The 22,360-nt window shown below is 38.9% G+C and overlaps 1 protein-coding gene across 9 annotated transcripts in view; it reads left to right on the top strand.

Annotated features, from left to right (window-relative positions):
• The window catches only part of RALGAPA1 (Ral GTPase activating protein catalytic alpha subunit 1), a 118,746-nt gene continuing 96,386 nt past the window's right edge, over window positions 1-22,360 (top strand). For 4 of the 9 annotated variants that reach the window (XM_021403348.1, XM_021403356.1, XM_021403350.1 and 1 more), the window contains exons 1-8: window positions 2-388; window positions 12,332-12,442; window positions 12,914-12,963; window positions 14,357-14,414; window positions 15,040-15,083; window positions 16,252-16,429; window positions 17,447-17,562; window positions 18,994-19,132. In XM_021403348.1, the coding sequence (XP_021259023.1) occupies window positions 283-388; window positions 12,332-12,442; window positions 12,914-12,963; window positions 14,357-14,414; window positions 15,040-15,083; window positions 16,252-16,429; window positions 17,447-17,562; window positions 18,994-19,132 (802 nt within the window). In that variant the 5' untranslated portion in view covers window positions 2-282. Of the gene's footprint in view, window positions 389-12,331; window positions 12,443-12,913; window positions 12,964-14,356; window positions 14,415-15,039; window positions 15,084-16,251; window positions 16,430-17,446; window positions 17,563-18,993; window positions 19,133-22,360 lie in introns of all 9 variants that reach the window. The other 5 variants (XM_021403354.1, XM_021403357.1, XM_021403353.1 and 2 more) reach the window with 4 other exon arrangements.

Raw genomic sequence — 22,360 nt, 5'->3', positions numbered from 1 at the left:
TGGGTCGCACCTGACGGCTGTCGTGAAGCAGCGGGAGGAGAACGAGGGAAGGAGATAGGGGGGAGTCCAGGCCCGGGCCACCCCCGGGCCCGCGGGGAGTTGGCGCTGCGCCCCCCCACTCCGCCCCGCCGCGCTCCGCCCCGCCGCAGCTGGAGGCGGCAGCAGCAGCCGCAGGAGGAGGTGGAGGCGGCGCCGCCGCCGGCTATGTAGGGCCCCGGTGCGGGCGGATCCGGAGGCCGCTGCCCGCCTCTGGAGCGCGGCGCCGGGGCCGGGCCCGGCGGGATGTTCTCCAAGAAGCCGCACGGGGATGTGCGGAAATCCACGCAGAAGGTGCTGGACACCCGCAAGGACCCGCTCACCCGCCTCAAGCATCTGCGCGTCCTCATCGGTGAGGCGGCCGGCGGGGAGGGGGAGCGGGAGCGGGAGCGGGTGGGTCAGCGCGGGGCTCCGGTCCCGGCGGAGGAAGAACCGAGCCGCGGTGCAGCGGGGAGGCGGCGTGGGCCCTCGCTCCGCTGGGAGACCCGGCCCGGCCTCGGCTCGCTGCGGCGCCGGGGCGTGCCGCTGGGGCTCCGGCGCTGCGCTGCACCGAGGACCCGCAGCTCCTCCGCGTCTGAGGGAGGGACTCGTGTGGCGACTGCAGAGGAGGGAGAAACTGCTCGGTTTCCCAAGCGTGGTGCTCTGTAGTGCTGCGCTAATGTGTAGTCGGTGTGTTTGAATAGAAGTGGCAGCCAGGAGCGTCTGTGAGTTCCTGAGCCATTTTCCCTCGCTGCTCGTGTTCGTGTGTGTTCCCGAGGTGAGAGCTGCAGCGGTAAGTGCTGCCCAGCGTACGTGTAGACAGGCGTTCAGATAGCATTCAGACGTTTCTGGTTTGCAGAGTGAGCAAGGAGAGGACATAAGGGCCAGGGTGTTGCCGTAGTGCTGTTCAGGCAGCTGGTTCACCTGACCGGTGCGTTCTGCAATGTGGTTGTATTCAGTGGTTGCCTAATGGAAGAACTGGAGTTACCCATTCTGAACCATCTGCCAGATGACTGTGTATAGAAATCTAAGTCCTTGTCATCAGACGATCCTTGATAACAGAAGTTTGCTCTCCAACATGTTTTGGGTCTTAAGTTCAGCAAGTGTATGGATTGTTTCTGATAGTTAATAAATATATGAACAGAGCTTGGACAAGGGCAGCACGTTCCATATTTAGAGCAGAGCACTGAATAGATTGTTTTGGGTTCTGCTTACGGTCTGGGGGTATTTTAAGTAGCTTGTGCTCAGCCTCCAAAAGTGGGTTCTTTCTTTTCAAAGGAAAACAATTTTTGGACCCTTTTTCTTTTTTATAGCATTTGAAGGAGCAGCTGTTCCCATATGGTGACAATTGCTGCTGCAGGAGTTATTTTCTGCAACATAATTATTCTGTCTTTTGAAGCAGAGAGTAACTTTGTAGCTTGCTATCCCTGACCCTTCAGTAGTCAGAAGTAGCCTGTTCCCTCTTTCTGTATCTTAGAACTTTTCTATACTAGGCGCATTCAGCCACTTGTGGCTTATTTTATGTAGATTTATATTTATTTTTAGCTGCTTAATCAATTGAAACTTAAGAGGGAAGGTTATTATAAAGAAACTAAGTACAGCTCTGAATTAGGTTTCCTGGCTGCTGTAGGTTAACCCAGGAAGGCAGTACACCTGGTGAAGTACATTGAACGCTTCTAGTTTGCTTTCTTCTTAAAAACGTTGTATTTGGCTGATATTTTCTGGTCTGTTCTGGATCTGGCATTTTTGTCTCTCATCTTCTATTTAGAAGATTTTTCATTCAGCTTTTTTTAATACTTACATGTATTTGGTAAGAGTCAAGCCGTGAGCTCTGTGTCAAGCAAATGTTCTTATCTAATCTAAGGCTTCTGCTTACTGGCTGTAGGACAGACAAAATCTGCTGGGGCATGTTCTGGTGTGGTGGCCATTCCCCTTTTTCCACTGCACATGCGTATATCTCAGTTGTTGAAGCATAGCTCCATATCCTTTCTCCAAGTTTGGGAACATACAAGTCAGTGTATGGCTGTGTGTGTAAGGGAAGGTGCGACTCCGCTCTCCAGCTTCTCTGGTATCCATCTACAAGATTTTGTTGTTATGCAGGTAGAGATAGACCCACGAGGTTCAAAACCAAGGTGTTTGGGGGGCAGGGAGGCACTTCTCGTATTCATACATTAGTGCACGAGAAGTACAGTGCAGGTTATTTCAAGTCCAGCTACTGCTCTGATCATGTCTTTGCCTTATTCCTTACATCTCCTCTCTCCTAAAGGAGAGCTGGCTTTCAAAGCATGTGCCATTTCTTCTCCCGTTGTTTCCGTGACTAGTCTGCTGGGCTGCATTAAAAACAAGTGATGTGCCCACATGCCACAGACAGGGGACGGACCACTGCCTGAGATAACTTTGCATGCAGACACCATTCTGCAGCTTGAGCAGTGTAATGCTGCATTTTCCTGTTTGTCATTTTTCTTTTCTTTTTTTTTCTCACTGGCCATTCCTCCCTATGTAATAATTAGGGTGTTTCCATGTGCTTCAGGGGAGCCAGGCTGGCTATTGCCAGCAGAGTATCTCAGACAGGTGGTAGTGAAGTCTGTTCAGCATCTTTATTCATGAGAATAGTTTGTCTTGGTTATTGCTCTTAGGCCCTGTGGAAGAGACTAAAAGACCAATGAGAAGAGAATTCTCCGCTGTTTCACATCCAACAGAGGGAGAGAAGTGTTTCTTTTTTATAAGCGTAAAATCCTTTCAGTAGGCCTGCAAGGTCAGTTGGACCAGAGTTAATGTTATTGCTGTACTCTTCCAGGGTTTGGTTCAGTGGCAGTAAGCTGAAACGCGGCCTTTGGATTCATGGTGAAGACTTGCAGGGAGGAAAGGGAGCACCAGTTCATCTTCTTATCTGGGCATCTAAAGCACCCATTCTCCACTAAGACTTTACCAAATACTGAAGTAGGCATGCAAGGAGACAGAGTGCTCACGGATTACTGATAGGATGTGGATGCCCCATCTCTGGAGGCATTCAAGCCCAGGTTGGATGGGGCACTGGGGAGGCTGATCTGGTTGTTGGCAACCCTGCCCATGGCAGGGAGTTGGAACTGAGTGACCTTTAAGGTCACTTCCAACTTAAGTCATTCTATGAATCTATTAGCCAAAGAGGAGAAACACAGGGGGGGGGGGAAATAACAAAACCTCATTATGGTGAAATATTGACAGTTGGATCCTGCACAGCAGTGATGCAAGACAGGCATCGTCTAAAAATAATTGAGCTGGTATAATACAGTTGTTAGTTAAGACCAAAAGAGAACAGTTTCAGAGAGTGGACAGCACAGAAGCAGGTGCCTTATTTTTAAAAAATTAAAAATAGTGTACATTAGATGGAATTATTTAAATGTTTTTACAAGGTAACTTAGAATGCAGTGAGTTACATCATTTTTAGAAAAAATACTTAGTCATTATTGACAATTCACTTTAAAGTTAGTAAAAAATCCAAATTAGCCTGTGGAAAAGATATAGAAAATGTTTTTTTTTTTTTTAAAAACGGCAGTGTGGTGTTATCTAAAAATATCAGCTTATTGCTGTAGTCTGTACAGAGAATTTAGAAATGAAAACTACACCGATAAGGATAAAGCTTTAATCTGGAAAGAAGTTTTTGGCATCCCTTTTTGGAGGGGCAGGAAAAACATGTAAGCATACATGAAAAAAGACAAGGAAGTGAAGTCTATTAAGAGCCACCATATCTGAAGTTACACTAGGAGCTTTTTGGTGTGGAGATCCTTGAGTGCTAGACTGTCAATCAGGCATGGGTTTACTTAGGGCAAATATATTCTCTTTATTTATTATTTATTTTCCAAAAAAACTCTTCTTCAGATTCTGCGCTTTGCCACTTTAATCCAGTAACCTGTCTCTGAGTGGTTCTCTGCCATAGCTCAGTATGGCTCTGTTTATGGGATTCAGACTTTTTTGGAGAAATTTAGGTGACTATTGAATAATTTGTTATATTATTTCTTAAAATAAATGTAATAAATGACCAATCTATGCATTTCAAAGGCACTCGGTCCTTTAGGAGATCTCCAAGTAGCAGTAAATATTGTTATTGGTAAGAAATCCTATGAAATATTAGAAAGAGCTTGAAGTCATATCCTGGGACATATCGGTCTGTGAGAGCAATGTGCTTTTCTCTGTTTCGCAGCTGCAATTTATTTCTCGAAACAGCTGGAACTATCTCCTTTAAGAGACTTGTTTCTTTTAAGGAGGATTAGTTTCTTCCTATAGAGAACGGTTCGTGCTTTTTTTTCTTTCTCCCAACCCACTCTGGTTCTTTGAAGTACCTTGAAATCATTCAGTCTTCTAATGCTATCTCTTTCAGCATCTGATTTTCATGTGTTTTTTTTTTTTAAGCAACAATTCTTCTGTCTCCTTTCTGTACACTGGAAGGGTAGTAACTGTTGTGCTTACTGTGAGCTACTTTGGTGGTAATTGCATATCAATCTTGAGCAGGAATGCAGGCAGGGATTCTCCTGCAATCTGTGGATGTGGCTCAGCAGTGTCAGAAGCAGGATCTTGCTGTTGAGGACAGCTGCCAGCTGCAGCTGGTACAGATGTGATCACTGGGACGTGGCTAGCAGATGGCAGTGAAAGCACTTACCACACCTAAGGTGTGCTGTTGTTGCCTTTAGATTGAAGCTTGTAATTAAAAAAAGAAGTATTTTTACAAATCCCCAGTATTTTAGTGGCTAATTGCAATTTTTAGGATTGTTAAGGGTAAGTACCATAGAAATATTGCCTTGTTCTTAGAATTAGTGTTGTACTGCTTAATAAGACCTCAGCATCAAACTTTTAGCACAGGATGAAGGAAAAAGAATATTTTGTTTCTCACAAATAATTTTATTTGCATCTGGTATCTTAAAAATGCACTACTTGTATCTCTGGATCCATAGAAACAATGTCTGTAATGTATAATGCTAAGAGAGGAGTGTGTTTGAAGTGTGGATTTTCTTAAATTATTTTTTTGTTCTCAGTGGTTGGTTAGTGCTTGACATCCCGTGTAAGTGAGCTTTAAAAGGGAGAAGTCAAGCAGTACTGTACAGGATGAGACACTCTGTATTCAACATCCGTTTTGATATATTGCTTAATATTAAACAATATGCTTAAAGATTGCATTTATCTAAAGGGATTTTAATTTAAGAAATGTATTTGACTGGCAGTCAGCCCTAATGCCTCAGCTGGATAAAATTCACTAGTGTTGCACATCAGCAACATCATTCATTGTAATATCACTTCCGTACTATAAGAAATGAAAAATGTTTGATTGCTGTTGCAGTGGAGGGCTGGTGGGAAGCTGCAGCAGAAATAGCTGCCTGGAATTTCCGCTGGAGATAACTGTTCCAGAAGTTTCTGTGGATGTGCAACAGTGTGTTATTTTTGGCATGGGTTGTATGTATGTATTTATTTTTTTTCCTCTCCTGGTAACTCTAACTGCAGAGGACATGTCACCAGCAGTATTCATGTCTCTGGCTCCAGGCTGAGCGCAGTTTAAGACGCCTGAGTTGGTGTTCTGTCAGTCTGACTTAAACCTGAACCCATTCTATTCTCTTCTGACCATCAGAGAGGGGGGAAGAATTGCTTTGCTTTAGGATTTTGGCTCGTGTTCCACATGACTTGCAGACAGCAGCACTGGCCGGTACTGCTAGCCTGTGAGGCTACGGCTGGCATGGGATCAAAGTCCCAGGCTAGACAAAGGGACGGCTCTAGCTGCTTGGACTTGAAGGGGAGATCAGTGTCAGTTTAGTTGTGGTAGTTCAGAATAGAAATAAGTACATTGCTATGGGAGTGTTTGAAGTTTCTTAAATAAAAGCCTAACTTCTGGAACACACGTGAGTTGTTATGGGAGTTGTTTTATAATGCTCGTCAGTGTTGTAACCCCTCTGGAGTCTGCTGGCAAGCTGAAGCAGCTGAGCTGGAGAGCTGTCAGCTGCTCTACTCATTCCTACAGTTAACTAATGGTGATATTTGGTAGCAGTTTGTATGTAGATGAAGGTCATGCTGTTAACATGCTTAATCGTTCCCATTTATTTTTTCCCGTGTTCGTTTGTCTTTGAAAGGTGTTCACGATCTGAAGTTCAGACTTGTCCAGTGCAAAATTCAAGTCTGTTTAAAAAAAAAAAAAAATTCCCAAAGTTTTTTCTTATTGTTTTCAGTACCAGAAACTTCAGGGATGTTTTCTTTGACAATATTACATAAACATAACAATGGTGAGAAAATTGTCTCGGCTAGTTATTAGTGATCCAAAACAATAAAGCTAAGGTGAAAACCTTTTTTAAATAGATGTACACTTGTAGCACACTGTTGGAAACAGTGTGGCATATTATATCCTCTCTTTTGTCACTTCGTGACAGTCTATTAAATATCCCAGAACCATTGGTTAGTTCTGGATGTTTCCTAATTAAACTTATAAAATGATGTGGTTTTATATTCAAGAGATTGTCACTATGTAAACTGATTCTCTGTACTGCTTTACTAAAAAGCAGCAGTTAAATTTTCTACCCTGAGGAATTAAGAATAATTTCTGTTTGCTGTTTTGCTTGCATGCTAAGTCTTAGGAAACTTCAAAACGTCTTGCTTCCTAAGCCACCAATTAAATAAGAGAATCATTACACAACATTTCAGCCTGTAGAGGACCCTAGATTCACAGAAAGGAGCTGGAAGTCTGGCCATCCTCCAGATTGTTGTTTGTTGCACTTGTCACTGGTATTAGATTTTTGGGTGAGGATGAGGGAAAGTAAGAAGCCACCAAGTCTCAGGGTAATGCTTTTGTTATGCTACATGCTGTCACAGTTTTGTTTGTATGCATGCTATTAAGTCCTGAAACACTTACAATCAAACGTAAAGCTAACCACAATTAGATCCGTAATGGTGTTGAGTATTCCATTAACTGCTATGGTAAATTTCTGTGCTGTGTTTAAATGGTGAATGTTCATGTTCTCTTTAGAAAAAGTTGGCATCTTTCTAAGATCCACATGGGTTTTCTGTTGTTCTAGCTTTATGTCCAGCACTTTGTTTACTGTTAAAGTTCTGTCCTGTGCAGAAAATGAACACTTACATACTTGATAACATTTCAATCTCATACAGAGGCAATCTTCGAAACAGTATTATGCATTTCTCTTGAGAACGTGCTCATAAATGTATAGCACATACTGTGGATTACTTTGTAATAATTTATACTGTAATATGTAGAATACAAAATGGGGAAGGAGAATTGTTTATACTATAAATTAAAGCTCACAGAGATTGCCCTCTGGGGTGGGGTGGATTGGGGCGTTATATGTGTAAACTTGGAAACTTTCCAGATCTGTGCTTAGGCAAGCCTGTACAAGTTTAAATGTACAGTAAAGATCTACTGTTTTTTCTGTTTCATATTTGACATCTGACAAAATTATGGCTTGTTGTGTTTTGTGGTTTTTTTTACACTCTTCTGCATTGTAATTCTAAGTATGATGTGCTGTTGAAATAGAATCCTTCTTCAAATGTGTAATATTAATGGTTATTTTTATTAAAATACTGGATTACTTACGTGACTGCAAATTAGTCCTGGTTACAAAGGGTTGTACTGATAATTGAACCATAAGTAAAGCCTTGGAGCAACTTCTAAAGCAGAGTTTTAGCAGAATTAGGCTTGGAATCTGATTTTCCTAAAATGATCAGCCACTGTGGGCACTTAAGTTTTGCATACCTTACTGGAGTACTTGAAAAGAGTGTAACTTTTTGCAAAGTTTTGAACAAGTAACTTGCAAAAGAGTTGGCCATTTGAAGAGATGTAAAAACAAGTTCCTTGAAGAGTTGACTGAAAATAAGTGAAAGTAGTTCTTAAAAGTATCATCATATGTAAGCACAGAAGTTGATAGCAGAGATGGAGGAGTTTTTTGATGCAGTTCTGTTTTAGTTTTTTTTTTTTTATGTAGTCCTTCTATGCTGCTGCTCTAGTCTATAAGATGGGAATAGTAGAACTTCAAGTTTCAATCAATTTAATGGAAATACAAATTCCAGTTGATCAGGTACTTGACTGTTCTTGTAATGAGGCTCATACAATTATCTTGAATATAATCTTCTGTTTTAAGTTTGGTTCACTGTGTCACGCATCAAAATAGAACAAAAATCCATAAACAGAATACAACTTCTGTGATTTCAGCCAGAAAAACACACTTACCTTAATTCTGGGCCTAGAGAAAACAAAAGCCACTTTCATAGAAGCTTAGAAGAAGGGGGGGGGGGGGAAGAAGGACAGAGGTGGTGTCACTTCTGTCCTGAAATGCAACTTTGTCCCTTTAATTAAAAAATAAAAAATAAAAGGTACCACAGAACACAGTTAATGCAGAGATCAGATTTGTACCAATTTTTAGGTCACAGAAAAGTAGTTAGGAAAACTCAGCGATCAAAAAAATCCATGTTTACTCTTACTGTGAAGCATGAGGAAAAAAACCCAGCATTTTCTTGTCAGAACTGTAAATGAAGACAGAAATCTGGATTTCAATGTATTACAACTATTTTTTGTACAATCAAATCTTTGGTTTTTACATTCTTGGAATATGGTAACAGGTGTTGTCCTGTTTTCCCTTTCCTGTTCTGGGAAGCTTTTGAAACTATTTTAAATGGTGCCAGATCAATTTTTGTCTTTTTTCCCCGTCTCCCCCATCTGGGGGCAAGTACTGAGAATGCAAGGAATGCATTACTTTGTTTTAGTTGCATGAAGCTGTTGTGAGTGAATGCGAAGTTCTTTTGTTTAAAAATGAATAAATTTTAAATGAAAGAGGAAAGACTGTTTCTATGTAATCCCACAAGGTTACATCTCTCTTAGAAAGCCAGGAAAGTTGAAGTAGCTGAAGCAGACAAGCACCTTCCTGCTGATTCCCAGTTCAAGCCTGTATGAAAAGGACATGCATATGCTTCTTGTAGAGGAAATAGTTTTTACCTCTATATAGAGCATTCGTGATACTTTGGGAGAGCGTGCACAAAGACAAATAAATTGCTTCAAATTGAAGAAAATGGTTTAAGGTGATGAAAATCTTTATCTTTAATTGATCACAAAGAGAAAGGTGAACGGAATGTTTTAGAAACACTTCCATTCAGAAAAAATGGTCAGCTTCTAAATGAAGAAAAGTATGGCAGAGTGTCTCTGGAAGTTGGATAAATTCAGGTGATGTGTATGCGATGCATTTTTGTTCAAGTAACCAAGGAGAGCAGTAGTCTGTCTCTTGATGCATGGTGTAGCCATACAGACTGGTACAGGGGCAGCTGTGAATGGGGTGGTCACACAGGTGACCAGACGAGATGATTTCTAGGTCAAAATCTTCCGAGGTCTGCATCACTATTTCCATACTGTACCTGATTATTTTTTTCTTACTCCTCCTCCTTGCTGGGATTCTGGGTCCAGCTGTGCATAATACATTCCGAATTTATTTCACTAATGCGAGGTTCCAAGTTTCTGGGTCAGTAATGTATTGAATCACTGAAGGTACTGTTTGATGACGAATGGAAGCTGTCTTTTATTGTAGGTGGCAAACAGTGACCTTTCAGTTGTACAAGCACATTTTGCCTCCCTTTAAATTTTCAGCATTAAAAGAAACTCTGTGTGAGTGCTTTATTGTCAGGTAATGACTGAAAAAAAAATTCTTAAGAAAATAAAGATACAACATTTTATTTAATATGTCCTAAAGCAATAGAACTTACTGCAAACACTCAGTGCTTACTAACTGCTTGGATTCCAAAAACTTATTTTGTTTATGCTATGGAATGTGATCTTAGTAAGAAATGGGGGTGAAATGCATTTAGTAGAAAAGTTGCAACCTTAAGGAGCATTTGACTTGCATTATTCTCTTCCAAGCTATGGGTGTACTTTGGAGATATGCTTCTGGAGGTGTTGTTCAGGTGTTAATGGTAACAATGCAGGTCAAGTAGTGCTCCTCTTGTTTCTTTTCTGAGGTGATGGACGCCACCTTACATTGTAATTAAGCAGGTAGATACCAAATAAGTAGATTGGAATGTCCTCTGAATTTCTTCAGAGAACAGAGTAATGACAAAGAGCTTTACCGTAGTGCCAGTTGTACCTACGGGAGCATCGCTGCAGTAACTGGGGAAATGAAGGTTGACTGTTCAGCTTGTTATGTAGGCAAGTCTTTAGTTCTTCTCCTGATGAGTCAAGGGAGCTACTAAAATTATGAACTGTTGTGCTAAGATTGAATTTGAAAGAAGAGTTTTTTGTCTGAGTTTACCCATGTCTGGGTAAAGACTGCTTATTTTGGGAGATGAAACGTTCAGTGTGCATACAAAAACACAGCTGGTTAACTGCTTCTGATTCGCTTTTAGAATCTAGAACTATTTTCTTCGATTCGTTCACATTAGGTCACGTCAGGTCAACTGTTTCCCTCGTTTCTTTGTGTGCTTCCCATATAACAGTAAAAAAAAAAAAAAGAAAAAAAAGAAAAGATTTTCTACCTTCTTATCCACTTGCCTGAACATCTCAATCATTCTTATTTCCCCTTCGCTCCTTCTGTCTCAAAAAGTGTTGAATTCATTCCTAATGTGTTTTCATGCCCTTAGTCCAGAGCTCTGGAATTGTGCCCCATAAGTAGAAGTGGATATAGTGATTGTACTCTACTCATAGCTCAGTTTTTTGGCTCGTTGTTCTGACCTCCTTTGAATCTAGGTCCACTTTGTTTAAAATGGAAGTATTTTTTGTTGTCCTTCAATATTTCAGACTACACAACAGCAGCTACTCTGCTGATCTATAAATGATGATGTGACCTGCAAACCTGGAAGTTTGATAATCACAGGATTATCAGAAGGTCAGAAGGTCAGGTACACACTTTATCTGCCTGGACTGCTAATGTTGCTAGCTGAGCTGCCTTGCCTGAGGAGTCAGTCTTAGTTTTTAGTACAGCACTATCTTCTCTAAGAGCACTGACTCCTCCACACTGATTATGGAAGACATCGGTAGAATGTCTTTCTAAAGATAATGCAGAAATTCAACACGTATTAGCAAATTTCATGGCAAGATTTGTGAAGAAATTGATTTGGCATTACTGCAGAATTTAAAATATGTTGTGCTTTTGGCCATCCTTGCTTTTCTTTTTTTTTTTTCGGTTTGGGGGGGGGGGGGGTGGGAGGTGTTTATGCATCCTGTCATGCAGATAACGACTGATGTCATGCAAAAAGGGTTTTAAAAACAGATCCAACAGAAAATTAGAAAGGGACTTAGAAGAGTTACAGCTAATAATGCTGCCTCAGTGTGTAGAACTGGTAGAGCTTGATGGTGAGGGCTATAAAGCATCTGTGTATGTTTTGATCTGCCTTACCTCCATTGTTTTATTGTTGTTGTTCCACATCAATATTTTGAAGGAAAAGTGTTTTACCTTTTTAAACTCTGCCTCCCTGTTGCCACGTGCTTCCTGGCTATTCTTCTGTCCACCTACTTCTTCTAGTCTTTCGTTAAATGTCTGAGCAGGGATTGCATTTTCTTCACGGTATTTATTGATATTTGAAATAATTAATTAAACCATCTTGTTTAAAATTAACCTAGATAAATCATCATATTGTTTTAATGATTTGCACAAATCTTTGGGATTTTGGAAGAGAGCCCAGGAACTTCCCTTTTTACACAGGTGAATGCAGGAAAGCACACCCTTTTTATCTTCATCGCAACATTTCAACCTCAGGGATATCCAGAGTTACCAGCACCTCATGTCCAGAGACACCACAATCAAGGGAGCTGGTGGCACTGTACCAGGCTGGCATGTCTGAAGCTTGGGACGGAAGCAGGGGGCAACAGTGGGAATCGAGGGCTGCTGCTTGCTTCCTCCCAAAACCTTTCTCTGAAGGGCAGAGGTGGTCCTTGCTTACTGTCCTCCCACTAAGCTTAGTTGTGTCTGGTAGTTGCTGCTGTTAACAGTGGATGATAGAGATGGTCTTTCTGTTGTACAGACTGGGAGAGGTGGGGTAGCTTTATTTCTAGTGAATTATCAATTAAACCAAGATTCATCTGTACAGTGCTAGTTTTTGTGGAATTCTGGTTCCCTGCTGGGGTTTGCAGATGCTGCTGCCATGCAAGCATATGTGAAAGGAGATGCTGCTTCCTGTTTCCAGTTTTGTTGGGCACTTACGGCACTTGGTATTTAATTTCATTAGCTTCAGTTTAAAAGTAAGAAAGCTTCAAGAACTTCTTTACCCATAATTACTTTTTATTCTAATTCTCCTTTTCTGACTACTGGATAACGGTATACTGGAGGTGACTGAATATTTGAAAAAAATGAAAATCTTCTGTTTTGTTTTTCAGAGAATGCAGAATCAATTGATCTCAAACAGTTTTTTGATCTACATTTCTCACATATATATTATGTGTTCTTTGAAAACTTTGTGACTATTGAAGTAGGTCTGAAACAAAAAGGTGAGTATTTCAACTAGAGTGATTTTTTGGTCTTTGTGCTTCTGTGATCACAAGTGTATTAGGTATGCAGAAATATGTATAAGCACTAACATGGCAAATGAAGTCAGAGTAATTAAATATGCATGCGGTGGGGATTGAGGAAGGAGAGTTTATTCTCTAATGACTGTTTCTGAAATTTTGAAAAATGGGAATTCTTCAGATGTTAGGCTTCTTGTGTTTTGCAGAATCACGGGAAGCTTTACTGCATAAGATGGTGTGTAACTTAATCTCTGACAGTTGCTGATGCCATAATAGGAAGTTATATGAACTGTAGCTGTTACTGACTAAAACAAAAGAAAATATTCTTTTTATTTGCAGAAGGAATACAAAATAATTCTTGATTGTAGAAGTGCATGTTTTTGTTTTATACATCTAAGAATCTTCTTCAGCAGTCTTTAAATTCTGCTTTGGTATCTTCTTAATTGCATCTAGGTCACAAGTCTCAGAGAGAAGAATTAGATTCTATTCTTTTTATTTTTGAGGTAAGCTAACTTGAATATTCCTTAATAAATTTTTGGCTTTGAATTAAGTCCTATTGAACAGTAACAGTGTAGCTGTCCTTCAGTCCCCTGCAAATATGCTTTATGCTGAGCTGTATTCCCTTTTCCTTTTGCTTAGAGTTGTATCTGTGTGCTTAATGTGAAAAGAAAAAGAATTTGATTTGAACTTTTGCAGGAAGGTGTCTTAACTGGAAAAAACATTTTATGCCTATGTTCCCAAGTTTTTGGTGGTAATGGTTATTACGACTGCAGAACTAGTTTTCATAGGTTCCTTTGCCATTTTGGTTTTCAAAATAGCATTTCACAATATCCTTACCAAAAGCATAGCTTCACTTATTTAAGATGACTTAGAATCTATCTGAATTTAATCAGACTACTTCTGATGAGAGATTATAGTTGAGAAATAGCTTAGAATGTCAAGTTTTTGTCTTCTCTGTTTTGATGAAAATTTCTATTTATGGAATCAGGATTTTCCTTTTAAGAATATTTTAAATAGAAAGTTGCTGAGTGCTGATTACGTGTCTCAATACAGATTGAAGAAGTTCTTTGTTCTTGGGTTTTCTTTTTGTTTGTTTATGAGGTACATTGCTGCTTAAAACTTTAGGGTTAGCTGTATAGGAGTGCATGAATCTGAACAGAGCTGTTTGATTTGTTCACTGTTTGTTGTGTAAGGGTTATTAGGTGAGCTGTGCTTTGGAAGCAGTTGCACAGCCTTCTTGAGGGACAAAGCCAGTAATTTGTTTAGGAAGTTGGACTGTTTATAAATTGTTAATGTTTCTTAACATAAATATTGAAGTGCTACATAATAAATTTTGAATTTCTTTGTAGCTTACTGCTTTGTTTCTTTCCGTCTTCCACTAATCTAACTGCAGAGGTGTTAGACCATCTCAGCTCATAATTGTTTTGCTGGAACTCATTACCTTTGTCTTGAGAAAGCCGAACAAATGTTTGCCTGTGCCACAGAGGCAAGTTCATAGCTGAAAATCCTAGCTTAAACCACTATAAAGGCAGAGTTGACCTAATACGACTGTTGTGAATGAGAGCAACTGAGTGAGGTACATGCTCATCCCATTTCATTCCCTGTGCTGTAAGCAGTAATATCCGGCAAAGAGTCAGTGAAGCTAGATAAACTTCAGTAACATCTGAAATCTAAAGGGTGTGCCAGACAGTGTGTTAGAGCCTTTGGGCTTTTTATCTTTAGGAATGGGATTATATGGAAAGGACATTAATGTTTCCAGGAAAAGTAGTGTGGAAATTCTCTAAATTAACCTTCAGTTTCTGACCTATGGCCTTTGTGGGAATGCTCTTCAGTCTTCTGAATATGATATCTACAATATAGACCTGTGGGTTCTGTTTGTTTGGTTTTTTTTTGTAGAAAATATTGCAACTCCTTCCAGAAAGGATTCATCAGAGATGGCAATTTCATAGTATTGGTAAGTTACTTTTCTTTTTGCTGTTTTTTTAATCTTTTTTTTTTTTATCAGTAGCTGTTAGGAGTTTGTGCTACTAATTTCATAAAACTTTAAGTGTCATAGCAGGGATTCAAGTCTTGAAACATTAGCAAGATAGGGAAAGAAAAAAATAGTTGGGGGGAGAGAAAAGAAACAACAAAAATCAGCAACATAATAAGATGCACTTCTAGCTGAGAATTCAGAAATATAACAGTGGCTAAGAAAGAACAAGGGCAAGCGGACAGTTGCACTGTAAACTAATTTTCCAATTTGCATATAGTAATAGAGGGAAAAAATTGGGGGAGATCTATATTTGTGAATGGGTAACTGATTTTGTGCATATTAATGATGTAAGAATCATTTATGTTTAGTGTACAGCTCCCAGAAAGTTGTTTAGGAAAGGTGTTCTATGTCACAAGGAAGCTGTGAGAGGTGATCTTCTCTTTTTCCTTCTGGCATTGAGAGAGTTGCCTGAAGGTAACAAGCTCACCAAGATTATACTGGAGGTTGCCAAGGACTTGTTTAAAAGATCCTATCAAGTCTGACCGAGAACTCTGACATCTTTCTTGACAAAGAAATTAAGAAAAAAAATATTTTTCCTTTTCAGGGTTGATTTTAAAGAAGCTTCTTCATACTGGAAATTCATTGAAGGTATTGGAAAAAGTTGCATACTATTTAGTTTTGTCTCAAATACTTAAAAATAAGAACATAAAGGTGAATTTTTATGGAAAAATCATAGTAGTGAGAATCAGGTCATGACTTATGTGTCATGAAGTAATCACTTCTAGTCAATATCTTAATTTCAGCAGAACTATTGACAGTAGTAATGTGCTTAAATAGGATAGCCATTTTAAGAATGCATGCAAATAATTGAAAATTTTTGCATTAAAGCAGAAGTAAGTCTCAATTGTTCATTGTTGAGGTTCTGATTGTCTTAGAAAATTACCTAGGTCAAAGAGACTAGTCTGTAGTAAAATAACAAAGGTTGACCATGTGGTTTTGGTACAGCAGTAAGCAACTGTGCAACTTCTCTGTAAATCATCTTCAGGCTTTTTGGTCCTGAAGTTCACCAGTGTGAGAGCCAGGAGAAGGCTATTCTGGGACTCTGTCCCGTTCCTTGAAGAAGAAATGAAAAAGGGCAGAAGGAGTATAAATATCTAAAGAGTCAGTGTCAAGGGGATAGGCCAGGCTCTTTTCAGTGCTGCCCAGTGACCGAACAAGGGACAACAGGCAAAAACTGGAATGCAGGAAGTTCCAAGTGAACATGAGAAAAAAGTTCTTTACTTTGAGGATGACAGCACTGGAACAAGTTGCCCAGAGACGTTGTGGAGTCTGCCTCTCTGGACGTATTCAAAACCTTCCTGAACACTTTCCTGTGCAGCCTACCTAAGGAAACCTGCTTTAGCAGGGGGTTGGACAAGATGATCTCCAGAGGTCCCTTCTAGCCCCTACAATTCTGTGATTCTGTGAGTCTTGCTACAGCAAAAACCTTGTTCTGCTGTTACAATTCACAAACATATTTAGAGATCTTTTGATACTATTTATTTTCTTAAAAATTCAGATGGCAGCTCACGTTATTCAAGCAAGTAAGTAGATGTGTATTGGTTTTCTTCCTCTTCTTTCAGGGAAAACGCTGTGAAAGAGATTCTGTAGGGCTTGCATTTCAGCAGGACCTGCAGATTGCTACCTTGGCTCTGCTGGTGGTTACACTGTCTGTTCTCATCTTTTCCACCCCTCTCTTTTTCCTCCTCCCTCCAGGATGTACAGAATTGTTTTGGTCCACGTTAACTTGTTCCCTTGTTCCGTTTTCTCATTTCAGATACGTCGAGAGGGCGTGCGTCTCTTTCTGCTGTGGCTGCAAGCACTTCAGAATAACTGCAGTAAAGAACAATTATGGATGTTTTCTTGCTTAATTCCCGGATTTTCATCACCGCAATCTGAATATGGTCCTCGAACACTAGATAATCTTATTAACCCTCCTCTTAATGTTCAAGAAAGTAAGTAATTTGGTAACATTACTCAGTTTTTCTCATAATTAATATGATAAGAAATTTTTAAAGCCGGGATCATTATCTTCCCTAATCGATAGAGTATAGAGATAACTTTCTCTTCTGATTATTTTCATGGTAAATTTTTCTTCAACTGCTCACTCTAGCAGTAAGTATCAGATAATTGTAGCTTTGGGGAAGACTCTTACTTCATAATTCAGTGCATATATCTTTTGTAGGAATTCAGATTTATCCATGAATTGGAGTTGAGCGGTCTTGTGTGCAAACTGTTTATTTTGCTTGCAAACTGTGTATTCAGACAAATGCAAATAAGAAGCTAACCACTTATTTCCTCTGAGCAGAAAGTGCTGTTGCCTTTCTCCCCACCTCCACCTAGTGCTTTAGAGCTGACAGATTAGCTCTGGAGATGTAAGTTACTTTAAGCCATGTTTTGAAGTTATCTCATGTATCCAGACAGAAGAAAGAAGGAGAAAATCGAAATGTGTAGGCAGCATAGAATTGCAGAGTACAAAGAGTGAAATGCAAACATCTTACTGCAAGGTCAAGAGAAAAATAACACCTATCTAGCTTCACTTTAGAGGCAGTGGATGTATAAAACTAAAACTTTATTTGATTTAATTGATGAATTTCTAAATGAAGAAATGTAGAAGATGTAAATGAAGCGTTGGCATTTGTGAAACACAAACACTACAGTTTTTATTAATTGCATAATTTTCAAAATATCGATTATGCCCTTTGGAAAAATTGGGTCTTAGCAGGTGAATTCCAAGGTGCATAAGGAGAATTTAATTCTCTTCTGTCATTTTAGTTATGTGAGAAATGAGTTGTATGTTGATTTATTAGCTAAAACTTTATAAATTTCATTAATGTGTATTTTGTTTGTTTTGCCTGTAGCAGTCTATATACAGCAGTAGATTTCTACTTTCATGACTTGGTAGATATTTATACTGAAGTCATATAAATGTAGATCTGATTTTTTTTATTATTATTAATATTCTTTGATAGCTCAAGTGACTATAGAGGAAATCACTCCACTTGTTCCTCCTCAATCTGGAGATAAAGGACAAGAAGACTTAACAAGCTATTTCTTAGAAGCGCTTTTGAAATACATAGTAATTCAGGTATGTTCTGTAGCTTTCAAGCAAATAAACATTAAACAACTAACATCTGTTTGTCCAACACAAAAACACTGTTAGCACTCTGTATACTGCAAGTGTATATAAAAATATCTTAAACATTCTCTCTACCCTGAACACATCCTTCATGAGAAGCCACATCTCTTAGAAAATTTTTACTTGTCTTGTGAAGATTCACTGGTCTTTTACCACAGTGTCCTCCATCACTTTGCAGCATGAAGAAAAAACAAAGTTGTCAGTTATTACTGGAAAGGCAGATTTCAGCTCTCCTCCCATTTCTCTCTCTCCATCCTTTTGGTTTCATCCAGTTAAAGGGTATTGTGTAGGTTTCCTGGTGATTGGAGATTTTGATTTTCAGGCTAAGGGGAAACTTCTGACTGAAAGCACTGGATTTCTGTGATTTTTTTTTTTTTTTTGACAAGCCTGATCAAACTTTTGCTGGCTTCTTTCACAGACTTAAACTCTGACTAGATGATAAAACCAAGCGATAATAGGATGTCAGACTCAGTGATCTGTGAAACTGGGACAGCCAATGTGTTTGTGCTTAGCGTTGTTTTTCCTTCACCTCTCTTTCTAGAATTAGAATTATGTGAAATTAAATGTACAGCTTCTCCTTTCTCTAATGGAAACTCTGTGCTACTCTGTGGACTTTGAATAAAGATTAGGGTGGATTTGGGGAAGGTGTTTTCCTCAAATTCCTTTATTTTATGTGTAATAGACTTGACGTGACTTTGCAGGCAAGTGAATTCTCCAGGACATCATCAGAAATTGGATATTTGGTTGACTGTTGAGAAGAACTTGCACTTTTTTTTCTCATGAGGAAGGCTTAGCACTCATGATCTATGAAAGCAGATTTGTATAAATCGACTGTAAAGTTGTATCTTCTGTTTGCCGTTGTCTGATTTGTGTTTGGCAATATGAAACAGATAAATACATTATCTATTATAATGAACAGAAGAACAGTTGTTAGTCAAAACATGTTAAAGTATCAAAACAAATGTTCAGGGTAGCATGGGTGATTGCCCATATATAGTAATGGGTATGGGCATGGATAATTGCCCATATATATAATTGCCCTTTTATATGCTATAAAGCATTTTGAAATATGAAAACAGTTTTATTAAAACCAAACAATTAATTCAGCTTTATTCTCTGACTTACTTAACACGACCATTAAAGCAGATGTATTTCTGTCCATTTCAGTATTTGATGCGTTCCCTGTGAAGTTCTTTTTGGAGGAAAACAGTCTCTGTTTAATTGTAATTTACCAGCTTATTTCTGTTCCATCTGTCTAAAAGTGTTTATTAAAATGTGTATGGTATTGTTCCATAGAAATAATGTATAAAGAGGTAATTTCATCAGTCATCTTTCTCTTCTAGATGTTTACTTAATTTAAAATATTTTCTTGTTTTTAAGGTTAAGAGCTTAGAATGGAAGAACAAGGAAAACCAGGAAAAGGGATTTTCATTTTTATTCTCAAATTTTAAGAAATATTACTTACCTTCTATTTTCCCAAACATCTGTAAGGAGACCAGCTTATATAACCCTTTACTTGGTAAGTATATACAGCTGATGAAGTAATTAATCATTACATTTCCTCTAATACAGAACATGGAAAAGCAGCTTTTTGCTTGAGTTATACTTTGGAGAACATTCTTTATGCTTGATGTTTCTTATGAAAGGACACATAATGGCTTCTGTTTCATGGTTTTCAATTCTCTGTGGAAGCGCTTGATCCCTTCATTAATATTTGTCAATCTTGATGTACTAACCCAATTCAGGTAAATTAAATGTTATAAAAGAGTTCTTTAATGTGACCTGTGTTGTTACGCTCAGAAGAGAAACTAATTATGTCAAGACAAGAGAAGTTAGTATACTGCTCTTTGGGAGATGCTGGCTTTATCCGTACAGAATATGTACAGATAAAGAAACATATTTGGATCATACTGTGCTTGTTCAGGGGTTCAGTCAGGGCAAAGTTAGTTAGGTTTTTGCATCAACTGTATTTTTGTCATGAGCTTGCATTAGGAGGAGGAAGTTAGGTTTTATCTATCTTTAAAACAGGCCTTGCTAAAATGTATCTTTCCATATAAAAACTAGAATTCTAGGTGTTTTCTTAGCAAACCCAACTAGAATTTTGTTTAGAAGTTTTTAGCCAATTCATAACTAGAATTTTTTTTGCATATCCTGACTTTGCTATCTCAAGCAATATAAGCTACTCAGGCTTTTAGATGCCACTTCATTCATAGAATCATAGAATCATAGAATGGCTTGGGTTGAAAAGGACCTCAAAGATCATCGAGTCTCAACCCCCCTGCCAAGTGCAGGGTCGCCAACCACTAGACCAGGCCGCCCAGAGCCACGTCCAGTCTGGCCTTGAATGCCTCCAGGGACGGGGCATCCACAACCTCCCTGGGCAACCTGTTCCAGTGCGTCACCACCCTCTGTGTGAAAACCACCCTCTGTGTGAAAAGGTCTATTCCCTGAATAATGTGCATGCAGCACCGCTCCTCTTGGCTGTTGATGCAGCATCTCATAAGAATTAATAGTAATCTCTTCAGCCACTATTCCGTATTCTAAAATCAAGCCGTGGGGGAAGTATTCTGAAAAGGTCTTTCTTGCTACCAGTCCACGTATGGATTATGGCCTTCCGCAGAGATGCGTGTTTTAAAACTTGGGATGGGTGTTCTCACAAACAATGGACCTTCTCACGTAGGGGAAAAGGAACAGTATAAATCCTGTCACAAGCAATTGTGGAACAAGAATTATGTGAAGGTACTGAAGAGATTCACTGATGAAATAGCTACAAGTGCTTCTGCTGCTGCTTTGAGGTCTTGAAAGAAGAAATGTGGAAATGTTATCTCTTTCTGTGGAGGTCTTGGTTGAGTCTTCCACAGAAGTACTACTACAGTCCTTTCTTTTCCTGTGAACCATAAACAAGAAACTTGCAAGGCCTTAGGACAATGAGAAAGAAGAAGAAATGAACATGGATCTCCATAACTACTGTCAGAAGCAGTCTAGGGAAGAGTACAGTAACAGAGGCAACAGAAACATTGGTAAGTGGAATAGAAATTTTCCTTTCTGAAATTCTTCTCTGGCATTCCTTTGCCCACCCTAATTAAAAACAATCCTCTACTTGCCAGTTCCAAACAAAATTGACAAATCATTTAGGCAGAAAAGAGCAAAAGCTTGGACACTGAGCATGCTGATAAAAGCACATGTTTTTAATACTACTTGCCTAATGTTTAATTTAAGAAAAATCAAGAGGATACAAATAAAAACAGTAGTTTTTATTTTATTTTTATAGTATTTTTAACAACAGCTTTGTTGGAGGTGGTATATTGAATAAAGATTATCTTAAGGAAAATTTTCAGATGTGTATTAGTTACAGTAATGCATGTTCAGTTACAAGAAGCTAATGTGCCTCCTCCAAATTCTTGGAGTCTCACAGGCCTAGAGGAGCAGTACAGTACAAGAGTACAATTGTTTTAAATGTCATAACATTTATTCATATTCTGGAAGATGTTCTTTGGAATGTGGGTTTCAGGGTCATTGTTACTTCCATCTTACCTCTCTGTTCCATTTCCAAGCCATTTAGAAGAGCTTATTCATTTACAGGTAAAGAAGAAAGTAGTCTGTCCCATAGATTTCTGTGCTCCTTACTGCCTTAAAAAGTAAGCGTGGTCAAAACTGCAAGTGACCACCATTATTTTTTTCTATGGTCTTTTCGTTTTCTGCCTCGTGTAAAACTTGTCCTCTTGGCATAAGCTCACACTAAGTTCCCAGAGTGGAAGGGAAAACTAAACAAAACAAAGGAAAAATGGAAAGCTGGGGAAGGGAATATTATCTTGTGTTATTTTAGTCAATCTAGTAAGCTTCTGATTTGCTTTGGTTTTAGGTCCATGCCCTTACCTGAAGTCCACACAAGTACTTCGAAGACTGGCAGAAATGTGAAAATACGAGAAATAATTGAAAGAGAATGCATTTGAGAAACAGCTGCAGTAAATAGTATAGTTGAGAGGAATACATAGAGAGGGGCTGTTCTGGGAAGATGCTATGAAATTACAGGAGACACTGTACTGCAAAGACATGTTTACTGTATGTATACTGGTGCTTACAGTAGGGTGAAACAACTATCCAAGTGCTGTTGCTGCATAGCTAGGATTGTAGCCTTTACCCTCTACTGAATGCAACAGATGTTAGAAATGACTGATTTTTCTGTGTCTTCAAATACTGCACTACCAAGCACATCATTTTTTTACTGACCGTGCAGTAATACATGCTGCTGTTTAAGATGTATTATTTTTATTATAATGTTCTTGCATTGCTGCTTTCCTCAAAATGAAAATGATGTACTGTTCTATATTTATAGTAAATAAAAACTTTCCAAGCTATTCAAAAGTATTCTGTGCATTTGTAACTTATTGTTACACTGATGGTATACAAAGGTCATGCAGTTTCCTCTAAAAATAATGCTTCCATTAAAAGTACTTGATGTAATTTTAAAGTATGCTTTGTAAACATTCTTCTGTTAAGTAGTCCCATGTTGAGATTATTACTGGTTTTCTATGTGTCTCTTGGAAGGAAAGTGAGATATGCCAACTTGGATACTCTCAGTGCTGGTGCTGGATGTTGTCCTGTATATTTGTAATATTAACAGGGCAACCTTTGCCACAGGGTGGCTGTAAACTTCAAATGCCTAAAAGTTTATATGTCCATCATAAGATAATCAGCTATTATCTAGGCAGTTATTACATTGCTGCTGTCTGGATTTATTATTCCG

This window comes from Numida meleagris, chromosome 6, assembly GCF_002078875.1.
Source record: "Numida meleagris isolate 19003 breed g44 Domestic line chromosome 6, NumMel1.0, whole genome shotgun sequence".
In the NCBI taxonomy this organism is placed as follows: domain Eukaryota; kingdom Metazoa; phylum Chordata; class Aves; order Galliformes; family Numididae; genus Numida; species Numida meleagris.
The sequence above is the reverse complement of the archived record's forward strand: the minus strand, read 5'-3'. Positions and strand labels throughout refer to the sequence as shown.